Here is a 20952-nt window from a genome sequence, read left to right as displayed (position 1 = left end):
AAAGGTTTATTAACCAAACAAAATGATGATGATTATTATTATTATGATTATAATGATTATTAAACAAAATCATATATATATATTACTCAATATGTACTTACATCACTGTTTTCAACTTCTTTATCATTAATAACGAATCTGAAGGTAGAATCTGGTGATAAGCTTTCAGCCTGAATCCAGAAACGAACTTCTCCTTTCTCAAGAACATCATAAGCTAATTCTGATTTCAGAGGTATTGCTGCAGAAAGAAAAGCAATCAAAAGTCAATAATGCATGAATCCTTGTGAGAAAAAGGACTAATGTAGTAAAATATTAGTATCTCCCTATTATTTACGGAATGCTGGATATAGAATAAATTTTACGCAGGGAAAAGATGTCTAATGCATTCTTTGGCTGACTTTTAAATTAATTTCTCAAAGGGAGAAAAGAATTTACAGCTTATAGTTTGCACATTGTTTAAGGAATTGGCTCTTTGCAACCTATAGTCTATTGTCAAAGTTAAACTTCAAAAGTCTTTTAGGCAATGATGATTTTATTCAATGCAAACTAATATTCTCCTAAATGAATGGAAAGATAAGGAAGCAAGTTGTTCCATGAAAAATGAAGCTGCCATTGTCTCAGGAAGAACCTTTTTTGGAACTCCAGTCATTAGTATGTAATTATATTTCTTCTAGAAGTATCAAATAGATTCAGATTTTCAACTTACTTGGATTCTTTATTTCATTGCTTAATGCCATCAAACGTTCAAACTCTGAAATTAAGAAAAATACTCATGTTTTAATTTATTCTGAAAAATACAGCCAGAAAATGAGTGTCAAAGAAGGTACATATCAGCATCAGCAGATAATCTTCTTAAGTCTTATATGTGAAATACCCAACTCTCTTCAGAAAATGATGACTAAAAAATAAGATTTAAGAAACTTAAAATTCTGATACATGGATTTAGCGAGTGTTCCTATTTCATGTGTTTCCATGCACACCCTCCTACGCAAAAGAATCTAAACAAGGGATGAAACCTATTTTAAACTCTCTGTTGGATTTAAACGAAAGATGGGAAACAATAGCTTCTAAGCAGTGTATGAGGTTCCTTTATCTGCTGACTTCCTTTCTGACACTGTACCTGAAAAGCTTGTTTTACTGTGGCAGGAAACAAGATTGAGTGCAGGTTAGTCTGAAAAAGGTATAGAAAGTTCTATTTAATGCACTAAATCCTCATGAAGGCTGCTTGAGAGTCTAGAAATCACTTTGTTAGATTTTCATACTAACCCTAGTTATCATATTCATTATTAATAAGGATTTGGAAGATGAACATTACTGCCAATTCCAAATTTACAGATAATGTAAAGACCAGAGGAAATTAGCAAGGATTTATGACATGGTCGAGGATTTAACAAAATTACAGGAGAATTTATAGCATTTGAGGAAGTAAGTGAGCAGTGAAATAATATGTTTTTCAGTGCTAAGATACAAAACCTGACACTTGTGCAGGGATCCAGTACAGATAAAAGTGTAATTTTGAGTGACAGATGTGACCAGGGAAGACATGGGCTAAGTGTGGGATGGGAAACACCTTCAGTGCTCTTCTGCAAAAAAACCTTCAAAGGTAGGACTGACGGTGACAAGACCTAGAGATAGGTTTCAGAGTGATGCTTCAAAAGTAAGCCAAAGGGAAGTTCTCATGATCAAATGCATATCTGTCTTTTCCTACAGTATTCGTTGGAAAATTAAAAATATTACTTGTTTAGCTTCCCTAGAAGAAGCAGATATTGGTAATAAGAGTCCACATAAATGGTCCATGTCTTGGAGAACCATATTTTTTGTGGCTGCACATGGATTTCTTCTCAACACCTACTTTGAACAGGAGGTTTGACTGGTTCACACTGTGATAAAAGTCCTGCCTACTATCAGACTCACACTCAGTCTCATCTTCTCTCCTTAAATGACTTAGAAAGAAGGTAAGTAGAGGGATTTTCATGCTTAAGGAACTGGGCATAGCAATCACAACCTGTGGACTGGGAAAACACTGAAGTAATTTTTGTGCTATTTAAAAATAGCAAAGTCCCCCCCTTTGCCTTTCACCTTAGCACCTCTCAATGGTAAACCAAAGTCAGACTGAAGCAAATTCATTGCAACTCCAATGAAACAAAAGAGCTACAGTGAAATAAAGCAAAACTAATCTAAATTTAAGCCAAAGGATAATTTAACCCAATGTATTCAGATCTTGTTGACACAACATCCTTTTTCTCACTAATTCTCTGCATCTCAGTTATATGAAACTACATCTAGAGCCTCAAGGTTTCTCTCTATATTAATAGGCTCCTTGGTAAGCAGAGATCTGATGGTAGCTTTACAGCTAACAGAGAATCAATAAGACGTGAAAGGCTATAAAGTCAAAGCACAGCAAAAGTGACATACTAGAGAAAGAGATTCATAAAACAGTGAAAGAAGCAACATTTTCAGACATGTAACTGAAAGTGTAACAGATATTTGCAAACAGCATTATAGCTCCAGCATAAAGAAAACAATTCTAATTTGGCATATTCTTTATCTTTTTTTTAAAGAAAATATTGCCTTAAGTTATCCCAACTTTCATCATTGTGATAATCAGAAAATAAGTAATCACACAAAGCCTGTTGTGTGTTTGTTTTTTTTTTTTCCTTAACGCGTAGGAAAGAATGTGAGAGTTGTGGGGGTCTTTTTTTTTCTTGGACAATTTTTAGTGCAGCTGAGGTGACAAAATGAAGAAAGACTTGAGGTGGTAAGGACCTTACCTTCATCATCCATAACGAAGCTGGATGAAACCCCATCTGTGTCACTAACTGAGACAGAGTAAGTTCCCAAGTCTGATTTATCAGGATTTTTGAAGTACAGCTTAGAACTAAAATCATAAATAAAGAAGGATGTAATTAGCAGGGTTTCTCATGTTACTGAGGTTTTTAACAGGACAAACTTCTGACAATTTGATAGACTGGCATGACTTACTGATTTCCTTCTGTTTCAATCTTAAACTTATCAGAATCATCAATCTCCTCATACGATTTACCCCATGCAAAATGAGATGCATCTGTAGCTTCTTTGCACTCAAAAGCCAGGTAAATATTGCCCTCATCATCCACACCTGAAAAGATTTCTTTTGTTTCTGCAAAATAGGAATCAACTCAGATGTCAAGGCTGCATTTTTCTTTTGAGCTGCAATTCAGAAATTACTAAAGCCCACGCAAATTTAGTCCATCTTTACTAACAGATATTGATCTTACTTGCAGATCTTGAAGCATGTATATGTCATATGCTGACTCAACATCACATACTACCAAGATTCTTACTCTACGCAAAAAAAAAGGAATACTAAAAATAATAAATGCTTACTGAGAAACAAATCTATAAAATGAAACTGAATATGAGAAGATATGAACAGTTTAAGTAAATTAATTTTATTGTCACTCTTGAAGCTTTAATAAATATGTTGTCATACTTCACTCACAGCAAGTAGCACCTTTGTTTATGAGAATAAAAACTAAAATAACAGATTATCAAAGATTTCCTTCAGTAAGTAAAGCAAAAAGTCTTGACAGTACCTCTGTATCCACGTGATTTTTTCTTTAAGTTTTAAGGCTAAGAGCTTCTTAAATCTTAAAATACTTATCTGTGCTACAATATTAAATCAGATTGATTAAATTCATTTCTAAGTATTTCAGTATTTTAGAAGCAGAGGAGATTCTAAGTTCATTACCTGGCCGTGCCTTGACAAGCACTGGTTCAGATATCTCAGATGACTTGCCTACCCCAGCATCATTCACTGCACGAACTTTGAAAACATAGGTATGACCCTCATGTAAATCAGTGACCTTGAACAAGATAAAGAGCAAAGCCAATTTAAAAAACAATCTAAACTCTTTTGTTTACTTACATGAAGACGTTAGCAGAAGCCCAAGTTCAAATATACATCTTTGCTGTACTCAGTCAGGTGTTTTTAGAACTCAGTTGTGAATTAACACTAACTAATGAAAATGTTACCTTAAAATAGCGCTTTGAAGTAGGTTTTTCATTAGCAGTGATCCAGTCTTCTGTATCTACTTCCTTATAGTCCACTAAATACCCAGTAATAGGGCTTTTGCCTTCATATACAGGAGCTTTCCACAAAAGAACCAGTGATGTATTTCTAACTTCACAAATTGTGAGATCATAGGCAGGACCTAAAATATTTCAAATATTGGAAGTTCACTTCAATATAATAATAATATAATATAAGTTTTGCAAACTGGCTCTGTAGAGGCCGAAATGCACCACTTTAATTTTGTTTTGACTATGTTTGCTTTCAAAAATCTCATCCTTTACAATAAACCTGGTATATGTGGTATTTAGGTCATTTTCCCCTCATGGCTGTATACAGCAATACCTGGTTTATGCAGTGAGTGACATTAGCAGTCTGAAGCATACATTCTTAGATAGATCTCAGTAACTCCATTTTAAGGGAAAGTTATTCATATGGAAAACCTGTGTAGTTTAAAATTTTCCAACAATTAACAGAGGTTTCTTGTCTTATTTAATTCACCAGCCCCACATCAAAGTTGCTTCACTGAGCCTGACTCAGGTTCATAATTTAACATCAAGATTTTTATTTTTTGTTGGTATACGTGAACCATGATCCTTCAGACTAATCCAAAACTCACTGGCACCAGTGGACTTTGGATCAGGCTTCTCATTCCCTGACAGAAGTGTTCATTGTGAGGTGGATAACGATAGCCAAGAAGAACTTCTCAAGAGGATATATCTGTTCGAAGAACTATTTACACCAAAAACATCCTGATGCTGTATGAATAAGTGAGAGTTCATACCTTTGCATCTATCAGGTTATGTTCTCCCTACTATACTTTCCTTCTTCACTTAACTGATCTAGTGCCATTCAGTTTAACTTGTAGCATTTATTTTTTACTATACTCTTGATATTTATTTATACCAGTTGACTACAAAAGCATAATCATATCAGTTTCCTACCATGGTGAAAACACCCATGACAGAATACTGGTATTCAGCCAAACAATGTAGCTGGAAGCTTGCTTCTTGTGTTTTAAATTTAGAGTAAGGAAACCTGAAAGTACCTGAGACTCAGGGATTTTCTCAGTGTTGTCAGTTTGGCCTAATTTAAGATACTACTTTTTCCTACAACACATCTCACCATTCAAAATAAAGAAGAGTAGAAAAACCTTACAAATAAACCTGATTGCCATTCCAGCCTATGTGATGTTAACCAGTGATGAATGAACATGAAATTTGTAAAGGCTGATATTCATCAAATATACAGCAAAAACCAGTAGAAACGTGTTTCTCCATAGTGAATAAGCACATTTCAGAAAAGAAACATATAAGTACCTGTTGCAGACCTTTTGAGGATAAATACCAGATTTCTCATGCATGGAAAGACTGCAGTTTTCAAGGAGCCTAAAGCCTTCTCTCAGGGCTCTTTAAAAATCCCAACCTAAATGTCTATATATCCACAGATAATTAAAATTCCACTGGCAGATGCACCTGCTAGAAATCTAGACAGCAGAAGAAAATGTGTAATGAAGTATGTTCTATTCCAAGGATTCTGAAACCACAGACGTTTCATTTTTTTAAAAAGAAGTCATGTAAAATAATTCATTAGCCATCGTTGCTAACTCACAGAGGCTCACAGAGATACCTAAGACTAGAGTTCTGCAGAAGGATGAAATAATTATGGGCTCTGGGCAAGGAATCCATCACTCATGCTGGAAATCCTGCAAGGGGTTTTGGCCTTTCTAAGGAAACCTCCCTTCCATATCAAAATGTGGAAGAATATTTTGTTGAGACTGGGAATATACTGCAGTCACATTTCATTAGTCTTCAGTATCTTTAGTAAGTTAGGGAAGAGGGTCAGCCTCTCTCTCTCAGTCTTAAATCTCGATTATTTCATTTCATTATTGCTAAGTCATTGTTTAAAAACTTATTCTAGAAAAGGCTTGTGAAATATAAGGCTTGTGAAATATTTTAACAGGTTTGGCAATTTGGGGGGAAAGGGAGTTGTTTGTTTGTAGTGTTTTTTTAAGCAGGAAAAATGCAATACTCTCTGTTCAACTAGTTTCATAATGAGAACAATGTAATCAGCCAAGGAGTAGAAAGGTCAGATTGTTCATTATGAAAATGGAAATTTCACTCTCTTCATTTCCTGAAAGTGCCTTTTATTTTATTTCTTTATATATCATTGAAATTGAAGGATAATCTTCACTTGTTTACACATTAGGCAATTTCACTGACGTTTTGAAAACACTGTAGAGAGTATAAATCACAGATCCGTTCTTTAAGGAAAATAATTGTTCCACTGATAATGCATTTATACTAAATATTACAAAATTATAAGAAAATGTAATTAACACTAAAGGAGCTAAGGTCAGGAGATTAAATATTTTGTTATTGACAGCTTTGCCATGTCATTAAATCCAGAAGGTAAGATTTATGAACTCAGAAGAATTTAGTTTGAAAGCGTGGAGAAAAACTCCCTGACAAACAGTCTTGCAGAAAAGAATCTGGGCATTAAAAAGAAGTAAACTTCGAACTTAGCATAACAGTGTAATTTTTTTAAAAAAGACAAATAGAAGGGAACTTAGGCAGGCAAATAATTGTAGGAGGTGTGGAGTTACCATTTCTCTGCTCAGCATTGAAAAAAATTTATGTGAAACAATGTCTCCAATTTGTGTGCTGCCATTCAAGACAGACATGACGTTTATAACATGACGTTTGAGAGTCTTTCCTAGTAAGTGATTCCATTATCTTACTGAATTGTTTCTTGTTCCAGGCAAGAATTACTTTTTACATATAACATAGAAAAGAAAACTGAAATTTTCCTGCCTTCTTATGCTAATTATGCCTTTTTAAAATCACTAAAAATTCCAATAGTTTTACAAAACCAGATTTAGAGGTTGGATATTTTTCTTTACTGAGAAAATGACTGCATGAACATTTAGGCATGAAACAGATGTGTGTAGGTGTCAGACAGCTCCTCATGACATAAACAAGTATTAGAATGGATCCTTAATTGCATACCAAAGCTCAACGTCATAAATAGAATTTGATTTAACAACACAGCAGTATTTTACATGTTTTTTGGGGAAAAAAGGTAGAAATATATTAAAATGGTGCCTATGTTTTCGTTACGGGCTATACTGTGACACCCTTTGTTTAGGCAAATCAGCATCAGACATCAGAAATAGCTTCAGCAAAAATGTTGCTCGGTTTGAGCAAGGGTGTTATAAAATAAGCAGATGGGCCTTCAAAAACCCTTTCATAGATTATTTACAGAACTCGAGCATTACTGAGAGGAACCGATTCCCTAGATGTTTAACATTTAGGCACAAATTTATATGCTCCCATGAGGTAGACTAAAGTTTCACTTTCTTTTGCAGGGGGTCCTGAATTCACAATACTTCTTGTTTAACACATTTTACAGAGTTAGCATGGCAATTAACAGTCTTCAGCTACATCTACACTGCTAAACTACAGACAACCTAACTATAGATTTGAGTACTAGCACGTGGTCATTCCTACTGTGTGTTTGTTAGCATATTTGTTCTAACACCTGACTAATAATAATCTCTTATGTAATACCTGGGTACATTCTGGGGAAAACACATAAATAAGGGCACACTAGTTGAGACTGGGAGACTTTAGCTGTGAAGTGTGAGCTACACTGTGCTGCTTGCCTTTACGTCAAGAAACAGGCCCTTGTTTTGTCTTATTTATGAACAAAAAACATAGTTTTGGAGTCTGAAACTTCAGGAATATTCTTAATAAACTGCAATTATGGTGCAGTATTGTATGGTGCTATGTATTGTATAGGTGGTGAGTGTGAGGTGAAGCTTGTAGGACTGGGGGTGAGGATCTGGTAGAGATAAAAACAGACCAAAGGCTGAAGACTTTCTGCTCTGAGCTGATGTGGGCAGTGAAAGGAGGAGACACTCAGCAAGCTAAGTGTCCCCATCCCCACTTCCCAGGACATTCAGTGTCATCAGTGGGGATGTGGAGGTAGCTTTTAACAGGAGATCTCAGAAGCAATGGCAATCTTAACAGGTAATAGGGCAGAAATCAACCAAAAGACATCCAGCAGAGTTTGGCTGCAATGTTACACTGACTGTGTTTTAAGGAGTTTATATTAGACTGAAATTCATGAGGAACTAATAGACTTACCAGGTTCTGGCATAGTCCAGGCTTTACACTTAAAATGCTCACTGGGATCTGAAGGTTGACCTATTCCAATCAGATTTGTAGCAGCAACTTTGAATTCATAGAAGGCATCTTCTGTCAAATCCTCTACCTTTTTTGGTTAAAAAAAAAAAAAAAAAAAAAAAAAAAAATCAATATATCAAAAACCATTATTTATATTCTTTTAATAAATTAAATACTTAAAAATAAGTATTCTGACATTGGTTAATTAATTGTCAGACCTTACTGCTGTGCTGGAGTACTAGAAGGATCTAATTTGAAGATTTTACTCTTAAACCAAATGCACTGCAGAGATATTACATTGTACATCCATGTTTCAGCCACATCATCCTAGGAATAACAGCACTCAATATACTGGCATGAGAGGCCAGTAAAAGGTTAAAGCAAAGGTCCAGGGAGCTCACGCAATGAATGACTACTAACAGATACTTATGGGTGAGTGTTCTAACATGAAATACCTTCTTGCATTGCTTATGAATGGCTATTCATAAGCCATTTGCTTAAGCAAGGGTTCGAAGGGTGTTTTGGTCTAAAGAGGTCATAGTGGACTGATCAGGGAAGAAAGGAAAACAACAGGAAACTGAAGGAAAGGCCAATCCAATTAGTTCAGCAGTGTGCTGATATAACTCTGGGAAGGATTCTCTCAGTAATTTTTTCTGGCTTGTCTGCATCTTTCTCTTAATCTTTCTCTTAATCCTAAAAGACGCTGGAGCAGTCTGTTCTTGAAGGACTGCACCCCGTAGAAGGCACCCACGCTGGAGCAGTTCGTGAAGAACTGCAGCCCATGGGAAGGACCCACGTTGGAGAAGTTTGTGGAGGACTGTCTCCCATGGGAAGGACCCCACACTGGAGCAGGGGAAAAGTATGAGGAGTCCTCCCCCTGAGGATGAAGGAGCGGCAGAGATAGCATGTGATGAACTGACCGCAACCCCCATTCCCAGTCCCCCTGCACCACTGTGGGGAGAAGGTAGAGAAAATCAGAAGTGAAGTTGAGCCCGGGAAGAAGGGAGGGGTGGGAGGAAGGTGTTTTTAAGATTTGGTTTTATTTCGCATTATTCTACTCTGATTTGATTGGTAATAAATTAAACTAATTTCCCTGAGTCAAGTCTGTTTTGCCCATGATGGTAATTGGTGAATGATCTCTCCCTGTCCTTGCCTCGACCTATGAGCCTTTCGTTATGTTTTCTCTCCCCTGTCCTGTTAAGGAGGGGGAGTCATAGAGCGGCTTGGTGGGCATCTGGTCAACCCACCACAGGTAGCATCAAATACAAGACCAAAGCAAACAACGTAAGCTAGGAAAAGTCAGGCACTAATACAATTTAGATGATAGAATTTCCTGAAGATAAAGAGCTATATAGTGATTCACAAGAGAGAGTAACAGCTCAGCCTGTAAAAACCGTTTTGAAATACCAGGTTATTAAGGGAAATAATATTTGTGGGATTCCCATAGATTAAACTAGAGAGGGTTAAACTTTTAGTGATTTCCCGGTGCTGTACTGTATATCTCAGGGCCTTCTCTGCTTGCAGTATGTCATAAAATATTCTGTGCCACTAAAAGCTGTCTTGCTTTTATTTCCCATCAGTATTTCAGATTCCAGTCATTCAAACCAATGTATGAAGATGCACCTCAGGCACATACACACTTACTGGCAGGACTGAGACTTAAATATCCAGTTAATTAAACTCTGAATGGTTTCCCTTAATTTACATTACTCATTTGTTTACAAATGCATTAAAAAATGAAAATATCTGGAAAGCATTGCTTAGTATTGCCCTTTCATGCCTATCTTACCTGCCCTTTTTTATTTCTCAATGCTCCATCTGCTATGTCAGAGGTGCCAGTTATAAACTCAGTCACAAGCGTACATACACCTGAGTATTGCCAGCTGCCTTCTGTGCATGAAACGTTCTTCCTGAGCTCCTCTGCAGCATTGTTTTCTACTTTAGTGTCAAATATCTGCTAAAGACTTACTGCTGCCCTGAGGTTTATAAGAAAGTTGCTGACTTGCAGAAATAATAATAAGAAGTGTTTGGGAATAAAATCTGTTTAACTTAATTTAAAAAGCATCATATTTATTAATTACTTGCTACATCCTATCTTCCTAACCTTTCTTCATGGAAGTTTGCATCATAATTTTTCTCTTTTAAGAAACATTGAATACATTGTAAGCACAACCAGAAGTAATTTATTTCAAAACTGAAATCATTGCTCTGGTACTCTGGAAAGGCATAATGAGGCATAATGCTAGGTTTATTAATATACTTGTCTTTCCAGCTGAAGGCAGATTTTGAGAGTAAGAACAGGGACAGTTACATTTGTTCTCAGCCCATCTCCATTTCATTTACAAGTCTTCAGTTCTACAGACAGCATGGTCATCTGTCCTGCTAAATGCTTCCATCCTTTCTCTGCATGTTATTACAGTAGTGATACATATAGTGCTCATTAATGAATATAGTTTAGGAAGCACTTTATAGCTCATCTTGTTCTTTGTGAAAAATGTGCTTCACAACTTCCTCCTCAAAAGTTTCCTCATCAGAATGGCGTTATTGGTCTTAGAATTTCATAGCAGGGGATGGCACGGATTCTCTACCCCAGTTTTTAGGCTTGTTGCACTCCAAAATACACAATGGAAGGGCCTGGTTTTGTCATAGTAAGTATTTAAAGAACTTCTCTGCAAGAAAGTAGAACTCTGCCAAAAGCAAAGAAATAGTACAAATCAATTCCAGAAAGATAATGATTAAAAAGTACCAACCGTATAAATCGTCCGGGTAATAAGGGAAGAATTGACTTCATGCCAGTTTTGATGGTTAGCTTCCCGTTTATCCATATAATAACCAAGGATTGGTGAACCTCCACTGTACTTTGGTGCTTTCCAGCCAAGAGTCATTGAATGACCATCACAGTTCAGAAGTGTGATACCATGAGGATATGATGGACAAGCTATATGGAAATAAGCATTCTGAGAGTTAGGACAGAGTCTAAAACACTGCGTTGTAGAAGTTGTTAAGCATTTTTGTACTGCTTTTGTTTTCTGCAGTGTACTGCTATCAGTTGCATATCAGTAACAAAGCAGTTGTAAAGCTGCTAATCAACATTAATTTTATCTCCAAACATAAATGTGTAAGCTTTTGAAGCATCTGCCTAATGTGCTGCCCTCTCAGGAGACAGCAAGAAGGAATAGATGATCTTTGGTATGGAAATGGTAATGCCACCAAAAGTGTCTCCAGACCAAATATTATGCTAGAAGATTGAAATGGATCAGAAGATCTTATACTTGATAAGAACCAAATAAGCTGCTCAAGTACTTTTGGAATACAGTAAGAATCACCCAATAAGAAAAAAAAAAAAAAAAAGCTACGAACTTGAATGAAACGAAGTTATATGACTGTCTGATCTATGACCTTCGTGGTTTTCCCCTCCTATCGCTATATTATATGCCTACTTCAGACTGAGAGTGCTTTCTGCCCTATAAGGAATAGAAAATATTTAAACTTTCACTAGCTTAACCTACATTGAGGCAGAAAAAACATTTCCTTCTTGAGTTTACCTCCATGAGTTTACTCCCATCTGTAGCAGAAGCAGAAATGTCACCCAGACATCTTCCTAGAGATTAAGAAAACTGTTTTCCTGAGTTTTTTACACCCCTACTACTAGCAAACACCCTTTCTAGCAAGCACTGTTTTATATTTGCCCTCCGTGCATGAAAGTTTGCCCAAAGATACCCCTTTCTTGACCCTGTTGTGCTGCAACCAGTTCAGGCTAAGCTCCTGCCCCTAAAGCTCATCTCATATTTTCAGTTGAATTACCAGTATAACTTGAGAGAACGTGACTTACCTCATTCAGAAGAGAATATATTAGCAGAGGCTCTTAATACAGTCCCTGATCTTGTAGCTGTACTAGTGATCAGCATGAAAACAGATAGTAATCAGCAGAAATGGCCTTTTGTTAATTTTTCAAATGTGGTGTTATACTCAGAGGCCATAAAACATGGCCTTTGCAATTATTACCAGTTCTTGGTAAATAAGAATGACCATAGCAAACTCCTATATATGCCGTTAAAATAATGCTGCAGAAAGATTCTGTTCATGCTAATGTAAGTCACCTATAAATAGTCCTGCCAAATTCCTACCGAAATAGATAAAAGCCATCCACATCCCATAAGTGTGTGTAAGATCCACATGCTCTGTGTTTGGTGACATACTCCATGCACCCCTCATCTTCAAAACTCACAGTGACAAAATAAAAGGTGCAAGTGCATTTACAACATAGGGGTGATAGATGTGAAAGAGTTTGTACACCACCTACCCATATGAGACACACTTCGTCCTAAAAAAATCAAATAGAGTAAGTTTGTCAGTAACATCTCATCCAAATTTATCTTCTAACAGCCATTCTGATTTATAAATCTTTTAGAGGATTATTTCTGACAAGTATGCCTGTTGGTCTTCTTGTCCAAGAGATGGAAGTCATTCAGGTGAGGGAATGGTGTTCTATTTTAAATTTTTCAGTATGAAACTAAAATTGTGCAGAAATGAAAATTGGACCATAGTAGCCCAGATCTGCGTACTTTTTGTTCGAAATAATTTTCCAGCCCTCCACTCAGCATGTATCTTCCTACTGAAAGTTGCACAATGGATTGTTCTTACACTGAAATTTTGCTTGCAGGGTACCAGAGGATGTAGATTGTGCTCCAACCTGGAGTAGCCAAAGGGAATTTTCTGTTTGGTCCAGCCAGTTTCCTGAAACTTTTCTAAACTGAGCAGATTCTGCACTAAACTGATTTGCACCACTCCAAATCACCCAGAAGCTACTTGTCAAACTTAATCAAGATTTACAGTTTCTTTGTTACAACTGAGGAGCAGAAGGCAGCCTGGCTATTATAGTGAATCTGACCCAATATTTCTATCTGATATTATGAATAACTTTTTTTTTTTTAACAATGTCTTTTCTCTGTAGAACAGCCACATGCGAGAGCATAAACTTCACTAAGGGGATGTGCTTGATAGCTGCAAAATGTAGTGTTATAGCAAAAGAGACCAAAGGAGTTGATTGTTGAAAATATGTAACTCATTCAAGAAACAAGAAGCTGAGTTGCACAGAATCATACTTACTAAGGGCCGCCTGTACTGTTATAGCCTCTGACTCCTGTGAGTTTTCACTGAATCCTACAGCATTCACAGCTTTCACACGGAAGACATACTGCTCTCCAGTTTCCAAACCATGAACAACAAACCTAGGTTAAATAAAAATAGCATCACGTATTAGTATATATTTTACAGGAACCATTCTGTGCTGTAACATGAAATCTTGGCAACAATAAGAAAGCTCAACTTCATGAATGCTTCACAAAGGAAAATATTTCCAAGAGGGAAACCGTAATACAATGCTGTGATGTAGTACAATATAATTGGATGGGACACTGGAACAAAAGTCACAATATTCATTAAATTGCTAGTGCTGATCTACCAGGTAGAGTCAGATAAACTATAATATATTCCCTCTGAACTTTGGCTTGCTAAATTCTAATCTATTCTGGGAAGGGACTATATTTTTCACTATATTTTCATAGTCACTATCAAAAATAGCTTTCAGTTTTGATCTGAGGTTCTAGGTAATTATTGTAGCAGACAGAATAATCAGAACTATTCTATTGTAGGATATGTTAACATATGAACAAATGAAATGTTTTTCTTATTTTTGTGCTGTCCCAATCCCTTTGACCAAGAATTAGTCTCTACTTTTTCTTTGATCAAATTCCTTGACTACTTGATCAAAGGACTCAGCAGAATACAAAGTCACTCAAAATTAATTAATAACTGACAAAGTACACTAAACAACATGATGTGCTTGTCATATACCCATAAGAAAATATAAATTACACATCTAAACTTTGCATTTGGTGAGTGATTCCAATAAAAGTAAGCATGATTGTCACAAAGGAAATTACTTGAAGAATCACATAATGAAGTGTGATATTTTCAGGAGAGAGTAATAAAGCATCAGAAATAGACAGGGCTAGTGTCATGACAAGGGAACTAGAAATAGGGGCTACTGTCCTTTACCCATAGATGTAGCAGGTCAGGGAGCCCTGATGTTTCTGGGATAGGACACTTGGATTTCCTGCACAGCAGTGTCAGCAGTGGAAGCACTTTCCCCACAATGTTTATAGCAGTCATGGCCTGCCCTTTTGCCCCTATGTCCATGGACTATGGGCTCCAGGAGGAAACACCCTGGAAAGCTTTTGAGTTCCCTCGCCTTCTCATAGCCTTCCTCATGTGCATCAGGTCTGTTTACCCCATAATATAATTCAGACGTTAAGAAACGCATTTATTTTATGCTTACTCATGTCCAAGACATACCGAATCATGTCTCTAGAACCTGCTTTTATAACTCAAAGTCATGGAATAGACAAAAGAAACAAAAAGAGGGGGATGGGGAGGGGAGAAAGTCTGCCCTGCAATCTGAAAAGCTTAGCTCTGAGAGTTTGCAGACTGTTTTGCTTCACATTCATTCAACATTCACCTTCCATGATAACACCATTGCTTAGCACATAAATTGACTTAAAACTTTTCTGCAGTTTTCAAACCTCCCCAAAATACAGAAGTATTGTCAATACCTGTTATATTTAATAGGTTTATGGTTACTAGGTTCCCAGCGATTTGATCCCACCACAGAATAGTCAATGTAGTAGCCATATAAATCCTCTTCATGTTTTGGTTTATCCCATTGAACCACAACTGATGTTTTTGTATTCCTTGTGGCTACTACCCGACCAGGTGCAGATGGGACAACTAAGAAAAAGAGAGAAAACATATACTATTATGAAACACAGAAAAATAAAAGTAAGCTAAGGTAGATGCAACACTGTATACTTTTATCGTATTTAATCACTACAGCTATGACTTCTCCAACCATGTTAATATTGCTATATGATATATATTTTAGTATATTTTTTTCACTGGATAAGTAAGTCTGGATACTTCTATACATGTATGTATAAATATTTTTTTTTTCTATTTGTTTACTTAGAGTAAACTTACTCTAACATATAAGGCTCCCTACCTGTCTGATTTTATATAGGTTTTCTGAAGAGTGAGTTATAGGAGAACATGTTTTCAAGTATCAGTGTGGATAAAGGCATACAGATATGAAAATATTCTCTCTCAAATCTTCTCTTTCAAATATTGTCTCTCAAATAAGAGGTTTATGTAGAGCTTATGTCCCTGTAGCACTACTGCATTAGTAAGAAATAAACTGTAGAGGTGTGATATCATGAGTATTAAGAAATACTGCCTTCTAGTCAACTAATGACAACCCCAATCCAGAAAAGGCCAACTATTCAGGACAACTTTAAGCATATGTTTGAATGCTAAGTGTTTAGCTAAACTTAGCTAGATGGATTTCACAGAAGCACAGGAACATTGGTTGGAAGGGAACATTGGTTGGAAGGGATCTCCAGGGATCATCTAGACCAACCTATCACGGAGAGTGGGATTATCACCAACACTAAACTGGATTGTCAGTCACAGGTTTGTCTGAGTCTTGAAAACTTCTGACAATGGAGATTTCACAGTTTCCCTGCACAACCTCTTCCAGCATTGCACTTTTGCACCTTTTTCGCTAAGAGAGTATGTCCAACCTGAATTTACTAAGCTACAATTTGTGGCTGTTGCCTCTTTTTTTTGTCATCTGGCATTCTGAGAACAGTTCGTCCCCATTATCTTCGTAACACACCAAACTAAACAAGCCCAGCTACCTCTACCTCTCTCTGTGCTCAGGTCACAACCTCTAGGCCCCTGGCCATCTTGGTTGCCATCCAGTGGATCTCTCCAGTTCCTCTACATCCATAAGGATACATACATATCCATAAGACTAAGGGAGCCAGAACTGGAACCAATACTCCAGGATCAACCTCAGTAGCACCAAGCAGAAGTGGATAAAGCTTTCTTCAATCTGTTGACTACAGTTCTCCCAATGTAGCATAGTACACAGTTCACTTTACATGCAATCAAAGTTCACTGTTTATATTGATCTAAACACTGAATGTGCATAAATAGAACCACAAACATCAAAATCTAAACAGAAAAAAAAAATCTTAATAAGGGCCAACACATAGTCTGTACACTATAAAATATCTATCTGAGCTTTCCTAATGTAAGGAACTAAGGCAATGTCTCAGCCTTTCATGATAGGTTAAGAGAGGCATCCAGCACTTGCCTGTTGAAGGCATTCTAGTTTCCTCAGATTGATATATTGCGGAGAACTACAAGCAGCATGAAACAAAAGACAGGCAGCATTTTTTTCATTTAGTCTTTCAATCTCAAAATAAAAAATAATACATACTATTGTACTTTATGCAGTAAGTCTGTAAGATCAAATGGGTTCAGTTTGAGATAAAGGTACCTACATTTAGGAGTTTATGTGTAAGTGTCTACAAGCACATGTTCTTAAACTGCCATGATAGTCAAAGAGCTAGGGCTTAATTCAGTTACCCAAACAAATTAATTTAGGGCCATTTGAGAGCATCTGAGACTTCTTCATGGAGCTGCCAGATATGACTCAGTAGATACTGCATACCTACACCCCTCTGAAATAGCAAACTGAAAGCATTTGAAAAGGGACTAGATGTCTGTTTGACCAATTAAACTGAGCATCTGACCAGTGGTTGGTAGAGTCCTGAAAATGATTCATCTCACCCCAATGTAGACACTCCATAGCTGGGTGCTATGAGGCAACTTATGGCAACATCAGCCAACTTATCCTCCAGGCTCCAATTGCCACAGTGAGAGCAGAGACATCTAGAGCACCTGTAGATACCTACATGGAAACACCTAAATTTAGATGTTAATCTCAAACTGAATATTCTTTTAGCACTCAATTCAATTGCATAATATTATCATTTTGGATGGCCTAGGATACCCCATCCATCCTCTAGTTTCTGATCAAGAGAGAAAGCTACCCATAATTCCTGTGTAATGATTGCAATCCCCATGAAGTTGTCTCAGCTACCCTCAGGAATGTCAAATGGCACTATGTGCAGGCAACCAAAAGGAGCCATGTGTGTCTGATGTGTTTTAGCTCAGGTGGTAAACTCCATCTCTGAAAATACTCCTGCAGTTTCTCTTTAAAATAGCATCTTCTGCTTTCTGCTTTCAGCTATAGCTATGATTTATTCAGAATGTCTTGCGTTAACCCCTAAGGGATAACCTATTTTCTGTACTAAGTGAAATAAATACAGTATTTTTCTTCCCTACCTTGGGGAATATTGAATGGTTTAAATAATTTATATGCATTAATGAGACATCAAATCAAGAATACATAAAAGCAAAAGATATTTTTATTTCATGTATAGTTACAGATCAAGCTAAAGGTGATGGATTATATTTTTTTAAATTATGGTAAACATTAAGAAGACTATATCTATCAACATTTAGTGAACTATGGTATATCAGATACTGTAAATATTTCTTATATTTATAGCAAGTGTACTAGTAAGATATGTGCTCTCTCTTAAGGTGACAGCTGTCAATATATGGGGCTGTTTTATGTGACCTCTGCAAAACTGCAAGAGCAGACCAAATATTTGAGCAACAAGGTGAATAACCACTCCCTAAATTTTCACTTGTGGTTTTGAATGTGCCCCCAGGATAAACACTTCATTTTCATTTGGAAAGTTACCACTGAATATGTAGATGTATCTTCCCCTATCCCTGAAATCTACTCATCTGCATGCCACAGGAATTCTGCACCAGCAGTAATTTGTGACTTAGAATACTAAGAAAGAAACGAAAGGCTACTTTATCTAGCTGAAACTGTAGGGAATTAGGTAGTATATAATTACCTGAGCCAGACAATATAATTATCTAAGTTAGCGGTTAACCTGTATTATCCTATTTTTTGACAAGTCACATTAATAGAGCACTCTGAATAATGAATAACTAAAATTATTTTAACCTTTTAACAATTATTGGTCTCAGAAAGGAGACTTGTGGTCATTAGGAAAGTTTTGGAATGTTTCTAAAACTTAGCATCTTGGTCTTTTTTAAATCCTTCACTGTATTGAACACAAATCTATTTGATTACACTTATTGTAATTATACTAATCTAATTATAATGAGAGCTGTCTATCTCCATTTTATAAAATATCAGTTGTATTTAATATTAATGCCTTACAATTAATGCCTTACCAATGGTGTCTTGTGGTTGAATAGGTTTTGTAATTTCAGATGGATCACTGATGCCATGCTTGTTTGCTGACAAGACTCGGAAAACATATGATTTTCCTTCTGCAAGGTCAAACACTGCATAGCGAGGAGATTTTACTGCAACCTGTGCATTGACTCTTTGCCAGCTTCCACTGCCAACCACGGACTAAAAAAAAAAAAAAAAAGCTGTGAATCACTTCTGTGGACTGTCAAAAAATGAACATATTGCTGTATTGCATCCTGTCATGAATTTATTTAAGAGCTATAAGAGAAGGATCACTCTCAAATGTCTCGCTTTAACATATGCAAATTCTCATAGCTCATGCATTCCATTACTCTAAAAAAAGGTCTGAATACCTCACTGTCTCCCTGCCTGTCTAGACTTCAATATATGCACACTTGTACCTACAGCTAGCCTTCAGTTAGGGCCATGACTGTCAACGGTGATTGGTCCCAAAAGAATTACTCTCATGTCCTGCAAAACTCACTTGAACACCCAAAGGTTCAGTATAAGGCAAGCAAGTCGTAACCCAAATTCTGCAAAAAGTTACTTTATTCACTGCTTTATCTTTATGTATGCTGTTGAGTAAAGTCATGTCCCTAAAAGCATTCATCAAATGAAATAATTACTTTTGAATATTCTCAATGCAGCAGCTGAGCTAATCATCATCACAACTGCACATGGAAGAGAGCCAGCAAATCACCACTCTGAGAGAAGTCTGCTGTCCATTAGGTTCCCCAGATTCATGGAATATTTCAGCAATTTTAATAAAACCCAAGTGCCCAGTAAATAGTTTAATTAAAATTACCTTCAAGCACAGAAAGGTGCATACAAATTAAATAAAATTTTGGAGCAGAGAGTCTGGGAACAAAACCCAATAGACTGTGAACTTCTTAGAGGAGGAACAGTGTTTCATGGGTGCTCGGAAACTACCCTGTCTATAATAGGCCTAGTGTAGATAAATAATAAAAATGTAAACAGCTGGAGCCCATATATCAAAATCTTTTTCATAGATACTAAACTCACCTAGTGTTCTCAACAGAAAAAAAGAAATATAACATCCCTTTTCTTCATTATAAAAAGATGGAACACATGAAATAAACATTATTTTGCCATATATTTTACTTTCTGGCATGAAAAATGTTAATTGTTGCATTTCATTTTCACAAAGCAAAGAATCAATATCACATTTTATTCTGTAGTTTGATTTGATTTATCTGTTAAATAATGATTTTAAGGGAACATTGCTATACAGCGTAGAGAACTTGTTTCCATTTTGTGTTTCTTGAAGCCTTTAAAAATTCATTTTTATTCTTGAGGACTGAGTCTTCTTTATTTCAAATAAATTAATTAGAATTTAATTACAAATTTAGCTTTTCTAAATGAAGAGATGACGGTGGAAAGCAAAAAACAAACATTCACCTATGAACTGACTGAGCTATTCATATATATGTTATTTATATGCAAAAAGATTTTAGATTAAGGTATTAATTAGTATAATGAACCTTTATTTCTAATAATAGCCTTTTAGTCTTCATTCTCACTTTTCCTCAGTAAGTTTGGCATTTAATTAAGACTTGTTTGTTCATCATTGTCATTGCTCTACACTGTTTCCAGAGCTATATAAAGCTATTTCTTTAAAAGAGATACGTATATTTTCCAACTCATACTTAGAATGAAATTCAGCTAACCAAGTGTAGGTGTCCACTCAATGGAAATCTACATCTTAGCTTTTTATCTGGGCTATTTCTGCATGTTCTGGAAACAATGAGATATTTTCATGCCAAGAGCTGGTTCAAAATCCTTAAGTCAGTGTGCTTGAAATTTATAAATAAGAGCAATGTATGCCACTGGGAATAAGTACAAAGAAGACATGCTATTTTTTATTGCATAAAAGGAAAACTAGATACTTATTTCCATGGAAATTTTCATTACTTCTTTTGAACGTGAAGGGCAGAGTAGGAGAAATCATCGACATGCTTGCTGGAAAATTGAACTAGTGACTGGACTTCACTTTACACTGCCCTGGTTTTGGCTGGGATAGAGTTAATTTTTTTTCCTAGTAGCTGGTATAGTGCTGTGTTTTGGATTTAGTGTGAGAAGAATGTTGATAACACACTGATGTTTTTAGTTGTTGCTAAGTACCCTGCTAGTCAAGGACTCTTCAGAGGCTGACAGGGAGCATAGCCAGGACAGCTGGCCCAGCTGGCCGACGGGGTATTCCATACCATATGATGTCATGCTCAGCATACAAAGCTGGGGAAGAAGAAGGAAGGGGAACATTCAGAGTTGTCCTGGTTTCGGCTGGGATGGAGTTGATTTTCTTCCTATTAACTGGTATAGTGCTGTGTTTTGGATGTAGTATGAGAATAGTGTTGATAACACACTGATGTTTTAGTTGTTGCTAAGTAATATTTACGCTAGTCAAGGACTTTTCATCTTCCTGTGCCCTGCCAGGTGCGCAGGGGGCTGGGAGGGAGCGTGGCCGGGACAGCTGGCCCAGCTGGCCA

The 20952-nt window shown here is 36.5% G+C and overlaps 1 protein-coding gene across 1 annotated transcript in view; it reads right to left on the bottom strand.

Annotated features, from left to right (window-relative positions):
• The window catches only part of MYOM2 (myomesin 2), an 83512-nt gene that overhangs the window by 24107 nt on the left and 38453 nt on the right, over positions 1-20952 (bottom strand). Inside the window, exons 15-25 of the mRNA XM_009580883.1 lie at positions 18424-18607; positions 14853-15027; positions 13348-13469; positions 10989-11176; positions 8200-8326; positions 4015-4193; positions 3731-3845; positions 2983-3139; positions 2772-2878; positions 707-751; positions 102-238 (exon numbers count right to left, since the gene is read on the bottom strand). Of these exons, the coding sequence (XP_009579178.1) occupies positions 102-238; positions 707-751; positions 2772-2878; positions 2983-3139; positions 3731-3845; positions 4015-4193; positions 8200-8326; positions 10989-11176; positions 13348-13469; positions 14853-15027; positions 18424-18607 (1536 nt within the window). The remainder of the gene's footprint in view (positions 1-101; positions 239-706; positions 752-2771; positions 2879-2982; positions 3140-3730; positions 3846-4014; positions 4194-8199; positions 8327-10988; positions 11177-13347; positions 13470-14852; positions 15028-18423; positions 18608-20952) is intronic.

This window comes from Fulmarus glacialis, unplaced genomic scaffold (genome assembly GCF_000690835.1).
Source record: "Fulmarus glacialis isolate BGI_N327 unplaced genomic scaffold, ASM69083v1 scaffold26546, whole genome shotgun sequence".
Classification (NCBI taxonomy): domain Eukaryota; kingdom Metazoa; phylum Chordata; class Aves; order Procellariiformes; family Procellariidae; genus Fulmarus; species Fulmarus glacialis.
The sequence above is the reverse complement of the archived record's forward strand: the minus strand, read 5'-3'. Positions and strand labels throughout refer to the sequence as shown.